The 13,556-nt window shown below is 44.3% G+C and overlaps 2 protein-coding genes across 2 annotated transcripts; both read left to right on the top strand.

Annotated features, from left to right (window-relative positions):
• LOC8073945 (cortical cell-delineating protein) lies at positions 2,047-2,831 on the top strand. The gene has a single exon (XM_002454481.2). The coding sequence runs from the start codon at positions 2,196-2,198 to the stop codon at positions 2,562-2,564; it is 369 nt and encodes a 122-aa protein (XP_002454526.1). The 5' UTR covers positions 2,047-2,195; the 3' UTR covers positions 2,565-2,831.
• On the top strand, positions 8,618-13,248 carry LOC110429517 (cortical cell-delineating protein-like). Its single transcript, XM_002454480.2, has 2 exons — positions 8,618-9,104; positions 12,955-13,248. The coding sequence occupies exons 1-2, from the start codon at positions 8,743-8,745 to the stop codon at positions 12,959-12,961; spliced, it is 369 nt and encodes a 122-aa protein (XP_002454525.1). The 5' UTR covers positions 8,618-8,742; the 3' UTR covers positions 12,962-13,248.

Genomic DNA, 13,556 nt, shown 5'->3' with positions numbered 1-13,556 from the left:
ACGTTCTGGCACAACTTGTCGGACGCTAGCACCTCACGTCCGACGCTGCTTAGAGAGTTCCCAAACTTGGTTACACACCATCGGACGTGTCTGACGGGTGATCATCGGACGCGTGCCAGCGTCCTACACGTACACCTCGCAAAACGTTGCGTGCGTTGGACACTCATTAGTACTCGGTCAGCATCCGACACAAAACCTTCGGACATGCCAATGCACAGTGCAACTCTATCACACATTGTCGAACGCAGGTCTAGCGTCCAACGCTGCCAAGTCTTGCTCAAGCTTAGCTGTCACACGCGGTCTCTCGCTTCAAAGCCTCCGACTTGCCCTTCACACATGCAATCAGTCCGTCAAGCCAAGCCTTATCTAGATCTTCTCCATCTTGGTCACATGACTCCATGTCATGTCTCATATGCAATGAGCTCCTCCATCATTACATATTCACCTATAGACTAATCTCCTGTGTATCTCACATAAAAACTATTAGTCCACCTAAGTTATTCAATTACCAAAACCAAACAAGAACCTTTTAGCGGGTAACTTTGACAAAAAGTTTGAAGACACAACAGATGTCAATGATGTGCATGATCCGGATGACTTTGGCCATGATTTTCAGTGAGGAAGAGAAAGGCTATAGAACATAGATAAGGCATGACTGTGTTTGTGATCGAGGGAGGTAGTTTAGTAAAGAATTTTTGGTGTATATTATAAAGAAAGTAGTGATAAAAAGGATAGTTTTTGGTGTCTACACTAATAAATTAATCAAGCATGCATGGACCCAACTATATATCCTAATCCTAATGGTATAATGGTAAATAATCCATTCATGGTCCATGATCCTTGGATTTGGGTCCATGGCAATTCAAAAACTAGCTATCTCTCTCTCTCTCTCTTAGTCTCTCTGCCAAAGATATTTGAAGCACATTCTGACGGCAATAAAAAAAGACGTAAAACTAGCGGGCGATGAACTCATTCACCATTACAGCCATTAAATTTAATGCAAATTAAGTACCGGTTTAATATAGAAAATTATGAATAACATGTTTTGTGACATCTGACATGTGCATGTGTGTACATGTTTCTAATTATCATGATTTTAATCATAGAAAACAAAGGACGGTTTGCAACAACATACCCAACGACACTAAAGCTGACGCTAGTTGCCATAGAGGTTGTCTATGTAGCACAACCAAGCTAGGATTTAGTGAGGGGTCTACCTAGAAGGCGCATCCGACAAAGAAGACGAGAAAGACGATGTGGTGGCAAGGGAGCCCCTCCTCGGATGGCTGCATGGGAAGGCGCTCACAACAAGGATGGTGGTGGATGGAGACGAGGAAAAAGGTCGAGCCAGGGAAGAAGAACGGAGATGGTGCCAGACCTCGACTGTGAAATCTAGGACCAGTGCCTCTTGTGAAATCATTTGTGCAGCAGTGTTACTTTTCCGAGCTAAGAAGGTTGGTCCATGTGGCTCAAATTAAAGTTGATGGATAGGCCAGTGATCAAGCAATGTAGACCCAAAGGTTGTGTCCGAAATTTTCATTTACGTTTCAATGTGGTTTCTAAAAAAATAATTTCAATGCTACACCAAAACATAAGAATTATAGAGTTTTGTCGTGGCTTTGAAACTTCTTCCAATCGTGCTAGTTTAATTTGTATATCAGGACCATGCTATTCCTCTGGCCTTGGTTCTTGCGCATCCATTCTAAATGAGCACGCGCCACGCCACACATTCCTTCTTAATCACCAGCTGCTTCGCTAGCTTGACATCCAATGTCCTGGGCACCACTCCGTCGGATCCGCCAGGATGCCCAGCTGAAATGATGCCTAATGATCATATGAAAACAAATATTAGTATACGAGCTGGCCATTTGCGGAGCCAACCGAAGTCGTCGTGCACAAAATATTTGATACCGTATCACGGAAAACACTAAATATACGATGTAGGCAATAATCTAGAACGGACTCTTCCTCACCGGTCGGGTTCACCTGTATATATTTGAATATGATGACTCGGTTCATTTGAACACTATCGTGCCTAGTAGTGCACCGATTTCTTAATCCTAAGGCTGGACTATAAGTATCCCTGGTAACACCCCGTGATCAAAGCATCGCAAACTAGCTGCTAATCACTTGTCAAGAGCTCTCTGACCATATTAGCTCTAGAGTGATCCGCGAGCTGGTGTGATCGAGCAATAATGGCGTCCAAGGCGTTCGCGCTGTTCCTGGCCGTGAACCTGGTTGTGCTGGGCGTAGCCAGCGCCTGTGCGCCCAACAGCCCGACGACACCCACGCCATCGTCGTCGTCGAACGGCTCGTGCCCCAGGGATGCGTTGAAGCTGGGCGTGTGCGCCAATGTGCTGGGCCTGATCAAGGCTCAGGTCGGCGTGCCGCCCGCGGAGCCATGCTGCCCGCTGCTGGCGGGGCTCGTCGACCTGGAGGCCGCCGTCTGTCTCTGCACCGCCATCAAGGCCAACGTCCTCGGCATCAACCTCAACGTGCCACTCGATCTCAGCCTCATCCTCAACTACTGCGGCAAGACCGTGCCCACCGGCTTCATGTGCTGATGAGCGCCTGGATCTCAGCGCCTTGAGACATCTTGTCTTTTAATTTCAGCTCGGTTTTAATGATGCGTTGTTATTTGATTGCTTTTCCACGTAGTATGATGTACGACTAGTCAGCATACATGCATGCACGCATGGCCGGCCGTGCTGTCAAATTGTATTTTTTTCATTTGTTGAAAAAAAGCCGGCGATCACTTGTATGCCGGTGCTAAGTTCCAATCAAGTTTGGTTTGCGATTTATTTCACAGTTTCGCATGCATGTTCTGGTTATATTCTAGTCGTACTTGAGCATATGAAAACGTACTGTCTACCACGTACTTATTCTCTTGAGTGTCACTGAGAAGGAATGTGTGTTGGTAAGCTTTCTTGAATCTGACAAATTATGTAAAATAAATATTATCAATATTTACATCTTCACGTAGTTTATAATAAAAATATATTCACCGATCTATCTAATGATACTAATTTTACACCATAAATACTAATATTTCTGTATATATATTTAGTCAAAATTTAAAATGTTTAACTTCTCAGAAGGTGAGAATGATACTATTTGTCAGACGGTGGTGCGGGGTGTCGGACAAAAATCAGACGGTGGCGCAGTGCATGCGGCCACTAGCAGCGGTGCGCGATCCACACTTCCTCCAGCGCAGCGTTTGGGGCAATCGGCGATGGCACGCAGGCCCTATGTCGGTAGTACGCTGCTCCCTTCCTCTAGTGAGCGTGGATCCGACGAGCGGATCCAGCGACAATGGCAGCACGTGAATGGGCTCGGCGGGCCTTGTGGATAGGCTTGGAGGGCCTCATCGATGCGCATGCCATTTCTTATTTTGTTAACACAGATGAGCAAGTGTCCGCCTGCATAAATCTTGATTTATACTGGTGTTGAAGGAGAGGCAGACGTACTGGCTGCCCGACTCCAAAAACCAATTATGGTCACCTAGGAAAATTGCTATTGTGGTGGTGTTAACCGATAAAACATCTAAAGCTATTTTTTTAGAAGCTACTGCTTTCACAGTATAATTTTCACACCTTGAACCCTACTTCTTGCTTTCAGTTATTCCAACTTCCAAATGGGTGGAAATATAGCAACATTTCATAATCATTTCAAGAGAGATTAGATTGGATAGGTATGAGGGGCTCATCCTCCTTATCTTTTGCATTTAGCAATTTCTTTTAAACTTTAATAGCTACAAACTTATAGGAGAGGCTTTACATTTCCAATGGCAGTAAGAGGGGCTCGACGCCGCTCGACTACGTGCTAGATCCACCCCTAATAGGTTTTGTAGTTGCTTTAACCAAACAACTTATAATTTTTCTAGAGCGCATAGCTCACATGAGCTTTTTCATAGTTATCTGGTGACAGTTGAACTATACAGACCCGGAGTTAAGTCGTCTGCGAACTAAGAGCCACTCAACTGCCTCCTCTCTTCCTCATCCATGCATGAGCCACTAATGCATCACTCTTCCGTCCCCATGGATGATGCACACCGCTTCGCCGCCTCTGTCCCTCAGCCATGCTTGTCTTGCTTTGCCACCTGTGTCTTTTCTCCATGTGCGTTATACATGGGCGGATCCATATAGGATCTACTGGGTGCGGCCACACCCAGACAAAAATACAAAATATGCTATACTTTGCATGTTTCTATGGTATTCGCACCCCCTGAATCCAAACATCTGCACCCACAACTCTGCTGAGTCGATCGAGAGAGGCCACAACAGCCCACAACTCCTCAACACATAGCCCAATATCAGCCAGGCCCCTGTCCGCATGGAATCATCGACAACTCGGACGCCACTTCAACTCAGGCAAAACTGTCACACTCATATTTTAAGAACAAAATAGGATGCATAAAAGACTCATATATGTCCCAGAAACAGTCGCACACATAAGTAGACAAATCTCAAAAGTACCATTGCAGTGTTTATTACATAGCGGAACTCACATAGTCTCATACAAAAATGATAGCATAAAGTAAACAACGCTCTCGACGGAAGCTCCACACAGGGACACTGTTGACTGGTTGACTCCAAACCTAGTACTCATAACGGTAATCCTCATTCCAAGCATCATCATTAACATAACCTAAGGTGTTGGGAAATTGCAAGAGTGAGCACATATCGTACTCAACAAGTATAACCAGGGGTTCATGAGGCTCAAATAGCTGACACTGGTTTGACTGCATTTAGCTTTTAATAGTGGATAACATGTTTAATCATTGGATAGCAAATATCAAGGTAGCATAAATAATCCATTAATCACATGATCAAGTGTAAGCATAATTAATCTCATAGCATAAACGATAATCAAATGGACATAACAACTTAATAAGCTCATCGTCGGCGCAGCAAGAACCTCCAAGGCTGCTCATAACCGTGAGCACGGCTAGTATACCAGTTTTACACTCTGCAGAGTTTGTACATCTTTACCCATGAGTCATGATTTACCCTTTCGCCCGAGGTAGCTAATCTCTTAACCCCCTTCCTAGGGAGGTCGGCAGGGATCACTATGAAGCCTTTCAAAAGTTCGTCTAACATGTTAGGGCCGCAAGGTTTCCTTTGCGCGCAGATATAGATACCCTTTTCCGAATGGCACAATGACGCGCAGCCTATACACATAGGGACAGGGGCTCGCACTATACCCAAAACGGTTCAGCCCCTCCGCCCTTTCGGGTAACCTCTAACAAGCTAGAAAAGTCTTCATACTGAGCTAAAGCCAGAGCCATTATAGCCCTCATGGTTGCACTGTTGTCCCGGTGATCACTTACAGACAAGATCTCATATAGTTATTTGTCATCTTTTAACGTTCATTGCATAGCTATTAATTATCTTACAAGATCATAGATTATATCAAGCACTAGCACATCTACACCAAATGCATATCAAGTAGGTAACAAGGAATACAGGTAACAAACATCTATGATTTTGCTAAGGTCGACAAGGTGATAGCATGCATATGATATATATGTGTAGTTATAAGTGAATAGGTAACAAGGATGATCCCAAGTTATACTTGCCTTGCTCAAAGCTCTTCTGAGCTTGCTGGTCTTCAAAAGCTTGGTCTTGATCACCAACGTACGGCTCACCGTCTATTCCCAATCATCAATCAACAACACGCAATCCAATGTAGACAATCATACACGAAGCAAACAAGCTATTATTAGAACAATACACCAAACAGTAGTAAAACAAATATAAAAGCTTATCAAAATATTCTACGCAGCGCTATGATCACATAAACGTAAAGTTCACGAAAATCGGAATTAAAACGTGAAAGATATGAATTTTCTAAGATTTCCTATAGAGAAATAATTAATTAAATAGTACCAGGAAATTAAAAGGTTCCAAAACAGTAAACTAACATTTCTAACATGTAGAGCATGTAATTACGAATCTAACGGAATTTGAATGGACAAAAACGGAGTTAATATGAATATTTTATAAGCAAAACAAATCCAGTGGCATTCTGTAATTAACTGAAATAACTGAAAACGTATTTTAGATTCAGCCGACCAGAATACGCTTTCTGAAAGGAAACGTAAACTTGAAATACGTAAAGGATGACGAGTTGAATAGCAAAAACTCCAGAGGCTCTTTAACAATTTTTCCTGGCGAAGGGGTATGTTTTAATCTGGGCCCTTGATCTTCAGATGGACGGTCCCCAGGCCACCAGGGAGGGGCCAGGCGACGGCCGGCCGTCTGCCTCCTCTCTGGTGCGGTGGTCGCCATGGACAGGGAGGTCGAGCTCGCCGGCGTCCGCGGACTTCTCGTTTCCGAGCACCGTTTCAAGAAAGAAAAACACCGGGACGCGGAGAAGCTTCACGCGAACTCACCTAGACGCTCGGTTCGCGCTGATTGGAAGGGGATAGTGCTCGTCACGGTGAAGGATGTGCGCGGCTGTCGGCGAGATCCAATTCGCGTGGTTTAGGGCGGCTAGGGCTCGGTTTCGCGATTAGGATGCAGATGAGAACTCGCCGCGGTGCGCAGGGGCTTAAAAGGGCGCAGTTTAGCCAAATTGGCAAGGAAATCCCGCTTCCCCGGATTCGGTTCGGCGCTGGAGAGTCTCCCGGCCGAAACCGGCTCGTTGACGCTGGGAAGAAGGAGATAGGCGCTGACGCGTGGGCCCGTGTCGTCAGCCGCAGAAAGGAGGGAGAGGGAGGGAAGTGGGGCGCGCCTGCTCGCCCTGGGCCGTAAGCTGGGCCGCGGGTTGGGGGGAGAAAGCCAGGCGCTGGCTGGCCGCCAGGCCGACAGGGAGGGCTTCCCCCTTTCTCTTTTTTTTCAATTTCTTTTATGTTTTCTTTTCCAAAACCTTTTCCAAATAGCATTTTGAAAGCACAAACAATAAAATAAAAACAGGAACAACACACAAAAAATACTATGATCCAGCATGAATGCAAGATTCAAGTTTCTAAACTTATAATAAATTTTAATTTTGACAAAAATATTTTATTTACTAGATTAAATGCCCACAAAAATTGCTTAAATAATTCTCATTAAATCCTATTAATTCAAAAACAAATTTTTGGGTGTTACAAAAACTGCCGACGCATCGCCTCCCCTTGGCGACAGCGTGAACTCCGGTGGATGGTGACCTACTACCACTGGTCGTCGACCATGGCCGATTGGCCATGGGCATTGTTGTGCTCTGTCCAAGCTTGTAGCCTTAGGGTCAAGGGCACCAAGAGCACATCATAGTTCGCCCCGTTGCCCTGGCTATGATCTTCAATATTATGTTCATCATTCAAAAGTCAAAGTAAGTAACTTCCAAGGTTCTCTATTCTTCCAATTTCGGTCTTATGAGCATCCAAATTGTCTTTCATTTTGTGGTTCTTTCCTTCTTACTAGTTTGTCCAAATTCTAGGACTAGACTTTTTTCTTTCTCTAATGTTTGATAATTGATATTTATGAAAAAGATGAAGCAAATAAATTGGTTTCTGTTGCTTGATTGCTCAGCCCACTTTCCATCCAAAGAGATCCATTTCGTGATTTTAATATGGGTCAATCGATGGAGCTAGAAAATGATGTAGAATTAATATATAAAAAGTAATGCATATATTAGTTTGGGCGAGGCACCAAAATTGGTATAAGCACCATCCCTAAAAGACGCGGAAGAAAAACTACAAGCATGACCGCAACTTCACAGCTCTTTTATATATTATGAGACATTCATTCTAATAATATATTGGATCACCGTGCAAAAGAAAAAAATATTTTTTTAGCAAACTCCTATTATGGTCTAAAAAACTTGTGATCGGTGGCAAGTGGTAACACACCACGCCATAGAAAAATAAACATGTGATCGGTTGCTAGGTGCATTATTTATGATCATACCCCCTCCAAATTTCTCTAGATCCGCCACTGGCGTTATTCTTCTGCCATCTCACCATCGGTTCTTGGCTAGTGGCCGTCAAGTCACTGCTGATATGAGATGCAAACCGACAATGATAGTTGTCATCACTGCCGGTTCTGTCACACCCCCAAGCATTTTTTGGTTGTCAGGGCCTAGAAACGGAAGTAAAGGGGCATCACTACCTGTGCTCCTAATTCCATCAATGATGAGGCCGGCAGTGATGACTGAATCTGTAGTAGTGAAACTTCATCCAATCCAGCTAGTTCAATTTGTATACCAGCACCATGCTATTCCTCTAGGTAGCCTTGGTTCCTGCGCACCCATTCTTAATGACCACGCGCCACGCCACGCATTCATTCTTAATCACCAGCTGCTTTGCTAGCTTGACATCCAATGTCCTGCGCACCACTCCTTCGGATACGGCAGGATCCCGAGCTGAAATGACACCTAATGATCATACGAAAACAAATGCTAGTATACGAGCTGGCCATTTGCGGAGCCAACCGAAGCCGTGCACAAAATATTTGATACCGTATCATGGATAACACTAGTTATACAATATAGGCAAATAATTCAGAACGAACTCTTCCTCACCGGCCGGGTTTACCTGCATATGTATTCGAATATGATGGTCGGGTTCATATGAACAACACTATCGTGCCTAGTAGTGCGCTAATTTCTTAATCCCGAGGCTGGACTATAAGTACCCCTGGTAACACCCCATGATCAAAGAATCGCAAACAAGCTGCTAATCACTTGTCAAGAGCTCCCTAACTACATTAGCTCTAGAGTGATCCGCGAGCTTGGTAGCTGGCTTGTGATCGAGCAGTAATGACGTCCAAGGCGTTCGCGCTGTTCCTGGCCGTGAACCTAGTTGTGCTGGGCGTAGCCAGCGCCTGTGCGCCCAACAGCCCGACGACACCCACGCCATCGTCGTCGTCGTCCGGCTCGTGCCCCAGGGACGCGTTGAAGCTGGGCGTGTGCGCCAACGTGCTGGGCCTGATCAAGGCTCAGGTCGGCGTGCCGCCCGCGGAGCCATGCTGCCCGCTGCTGGCGGGGCTCGTCGACCTGGAGGCCGCCGTCTGTCTCTGCACCGCCATCAAGGCCAACGTCCTCGGCATCAACCTCAACGTGCCACTCGATCTCAGCCTCATCCTCAACTACTGCGGCAAGACCGTGCCCACCGGCTTCATGTGCTAATGAGCGCATGCCATGCAATGCATGGGCCGACGCACATACATATGAGACATCTTGTCTTTTAATTTTAGCTCGATTTAAATGATGCGTTGTTATTTGATTGCTTTTCCACATAGTACAGCAGTCACCATACATGCATGCCTGCACGCACGCATGGCCGGCCATGCTGTCACTTTTGTATTTTTTCCATTTGTTGTAAAAAAGCCAGCGATCACTTGTATGTGGGTGCTAAGTTCCAATCAAGTTTGGTTTGCGATTTATTTCACAGTGTGCACGCATGTTCTGGTTATATATTCTTGTCGTACTTGAGCATATGAATACGTACAGGCTACCACATACTTAATAGGAGTTACAGGAAGTGGCGGAGTTAGGATTTGAAACTTGGGTATTCCCACTTCCACAAAATCAAATTTATAGGCTTAAAATATAGCTAATTGCACTACAAGTCAGCAACTTTAAATCAAAATTTGCTTTATAGAATATAGATTTCTAATTGAAATGCCAATTTTTTTTACATGTTTTGAGCTCACAAGTGCGAAAATACTATATATTATAGCACTATATATATATATATATATACATATACATATTTACATAAAAGTACCAAAATAGTTGGGTATTCCCGGGAATAAGGGGAATACCCCTAAATCTGCCCATGGTTACAGGTATACCCCCCTATCATGAGTGTGACTATGGCATGCGTGTTTGTTAGCTTTGTTACATCTGACAAGATTTGTAGAATAAATATTAGCAACATTTGTATCTCCAAATATTTTGTAGAATCAAGTTATACATGATCCAATGACTATGAAACTTTTACTGTAGTTCAAGTATACATTAATGAGTCCACCATAAAAATTTTACGACAATTGAACCAAAGGAACTATATATATGAATTATTCGAATTAATTATAGAAAAACATAGATTTAAAGCTACAGCAAAAACTTTATACCAAAGTATACCATGTTATATATTCACTTTGTAGATCTACTCATCGGGAGTCCAACAAAACTGAAGGGATTATTTGACCAGTTTTGAAAGTTTAGAGGGTAGAATATCCAGTTTTATAGTTTGGAGGGTGAAGTAGTCCACCCCAGTTTGAGGGTTATATAGACTTTTTCTTTTGAATTATGTGTTGTTATTTGATTGCTTTTCCACGTGGTACGACGTACGACTAGTCAGCATGCATGCATGCATGCACGCACGCACTAACGGGTGATCATCGGACGCGCGCCAGCGTGCTACACGTACACCTCGCAAAACGCTGCGTGCGTTGGACGCTTAATAGTACTCGATCAGCGTCCGACGCAAAACCTTCGGACGCGCCAATGCACCGTGCAACTCTATCCCACATTGTCGGACGCAGGTCTAGCATCCAACGCTGCCAAGTCTTGCTCAAGCTTCGCTGTCACACGCGGTCCCTCGCTTCAAAGCCTCCGACTTGCCCTTCACACATGCAATCAGTCCGTCAAGCCAAGCCTTATCTAGATCTTCTCCATCTTGGTCACATGACTCCATGTCATATCTCATATGCAATGAGCTTCTCCATCATTACATATTCACCTATGGACTAATCTCCTGTGTATCTCACATAAAAACTATTAGTCCAGCTAAGTTGTTCAATTACCAAAACCAAACAAAAACCTTTTAGCGGGTAACTTTCACAAAAAGTTTGAAGACACAACTGATGTCAATGATGTGCATGATCCAGATGACTTTGGCGTTGATTTTCAGTGAGGAAGAGAAAGGCTATAGAACTTAGATTAGGCATGACCGTGTTTGTGATCGAGGGAAGTAGATTTAGTAAAGAATTTTTGGTGTATATTATAAAGAAAGTAGTGATAAAAAGGATAGTTTTTGGTGTCTGCACTAATAAATTAATCAAGCATGCATGGACCCAACTATATATCCTAATCCCAATGGTATAATGGTAAATAATCCATTCATGGTCCAGGATCCTTGGAATTGGGTCCATGGCAATTCAAAAACTAGCTAACTCTCTCTCTCTCTCAGTCTCTCTGCCAAAGATATTTGAAGCACATTCTGACAGCAATGAAAAAAGACGTAAAACTAGCGGGCGATGAACTCATTCACCATTACAGCCGTTAAATTTAATGCAAATTAAGTACCGGTTTAATATAGAAAATTCTGAATAACATGTTTTGTGACATCTGACATGTGCATGTGTGTACATGATACTAATGACATGTGCATGTGTGTACATGATACTAATCATCATGATTCTAATCATAGAAAACAAAGGACGGTTTGCAACAACATACCCAGCGGCACCAGAGCTGACGCTAGTTGCCATAGCGGTTGTCTATGTAGTCGTCACGGTCGATGCTGTACAATAAAGTTGCAATGCTGATAACTGCACTAATTAGGAAATAGCATAACAAGCAACATTGAAAATTGACATCACAGCTCAATTCATCTTTGGCACATCTTAGGCAATAACAGGCACAACCAAGCTAGGATTTAGTGAGGGGTCTACCTAGAAGGCGCATCCGACAAAGAAGACGAGGAAGACGACGTAGTGGCAAGGGAGCCCCTCCTCGGATGGCGGCATGGGAAGGCGCTCACAACAAGGATGGTGGTGGATGGAGACGAGGAAAAAGGTCGAGCCGGGGAAGAACGTAGGGAGAACGGAGATGGCGCCAGACCTTGACTGTGAAATCGGGGACCAGTGCCTCTTGTGAAATCATTTGTGCAGCAGTGTTACTTTTCCGAGCTAAGAAGGTTGGTCCATGTGGCTCAAATTAAAGTTGATGGATAGGCCAGTGATCAAGCAATGTAGACCCAAAGGTTGTGTCCGAAATTTTCATTTACGTTTCAATGTGGTTTCTAAAAAAATAATTTCAATGCTACACCAAAACATAAGAATTATAGAGTTTTGTCGTGGCTTTGAAACTTCTTCCAATCGTGCTAGTTTAATTTGTATATCAGGACCATGCTATTCCTCTGGCCTTGGTTCTTGCGCATCCATTCTAAATGAGCACGCGCCACGCCACACATTCCTTCTTAATCACCAGCTGCTTCGCTAGCTTGACATCCAATGTCCTGGGCACCACTCCGTCGGATCCGCCAGGATGCCCAGCTGAAATGATGCCTAATGATCATATGAAAACAAATATTAGTATACGAGCTGGCCATTTGCGGAGCCAACCGAAGTCGTCGTGCACAAAATATTTGATACCGTATCACGGAAAACACTAAATATACGATGTAGGCAATAATCTAGAACGGACTCTTCCTCACCGGTCGGGTTCACCTGTATATATTTGAATATGATGACTCGGTTCATTTGAACACTATCGTGCCTAGTAGTGCACCGATTTCTTAATCCTAAGGCTGGACTATAAGTATCCCTGGTAACACCCCGTGATCAAAGCATCGCAAACTAGCTGCTAATCACTTGTCAAGAGCTCTCTGACCATATTAGCTCTAGAGTGATCCGCGAGCTGGTGTGATCGAGCAATAATGGCGTCCAAGGCGTTCGCGCTGTTCCTGGCCGTGAACCTGGTTGTGCTGGGCGTAGCCAGCGCCTGTGCGCCCAACAGCCCGACGACACCCACGCCATCGTCGTCGTCGAACGGCTCGTGCCCCAGGGATGCGTTGAAGCTGGGCGTGTGCGCCAATGTGCTGGGCCTGATCAAGGCTCAGGTCGGCGTGCCGCCCGCGGAGCCATGCTGCCCGCTGCTGGCGGGGCTCGTCGACCTGGAGGCCGCCGTCTGTCTCTGCACCGCCATCAAGGCCAACGTCCTCGGCATCAACCTCAACGTGCCACTCGATCTCAGCCTCATCCTCAACTACTGCGGCAAGACCGTGCCCACCGGCTTCATGTGCTGATGAGCGCCTGGATCTCAGCGCCTTGAGACATCTTGTCTTTTAATTTCAGCTCGGTTTTAATGATGCGTTGTTATTTGATTGCTTTTCCACGTAGTATGATGTACGACTAGTCACATACATGCATGCACGCATGGCCGGCCGTGCTGTCAAATTGTATTTTTTTCATTTGTTGAAAAAAAGCCGGCGATCACTTGTATGCCGGTGCTAAGTTCCAATCAAGTTTGGTTTGCGATTTATTTCACAGTTTCGCATGCATGTTCTGGTTATATTCTAGTCGTACTTGAGCATATGAAAACGTACTGTCTACCACGTACTTATTCTCTTGAGTGTCACTGAGAAGGAATGTGTGTTGGTAAGCTTTCTTGAATCTGACAAATTATGTAAAATAAATATTATCAATATTTACATCTTCACGTAGTTTATAATAAAAATATATTCACCGATCTATCTAATGATACTAATTTTACACCATAAATACTAATATTTCTGTATATATATTTAGTCAAAATTTAAAATGTTTAACTTCTCAGAAGGTGAGAATGATACTATTTGTCAGACGGTGGTGCGGGGTGTCGGACAAAAATCAGACGGTGGC

The sequence above is a fragment of the Sorghum bicolor genome, chromosome 4 (assembly GCF_000003195.3).
Source record: "Sorghum bicolor cultivar BTx623 chromosome 4, Sorghum_bicolor_NCBIv3, whole genome shotgun sequence".
Lineage (NCBI taxonomy): Eukaryota > Viridiplantae > Streptophyta > Magnoliopsida > Poales > Poaceae > Sorghum > Sorghum bicolor.
Note: the sequence above shows the minus strand (reverse complement) of the source record. Positions and strands in the feature narration are given on the sequence as shown.

Coding starts and splice junctions, on each gene's coding strand:
- LOC8073945 (XM_002454481.2), top strand. CDS start 2,196: ATGGCGTCCAAGGCGTTCGCGCTGTTCCTGGCCGTGAACCTGGTTGTG.
- LOC110429517 (XM_002454480.2), top strand. CDS start 8,743: ATGACGTCCAAGGCGTTCGCGCTGTTCCTGGCCGTGAACCTAGTTGTG.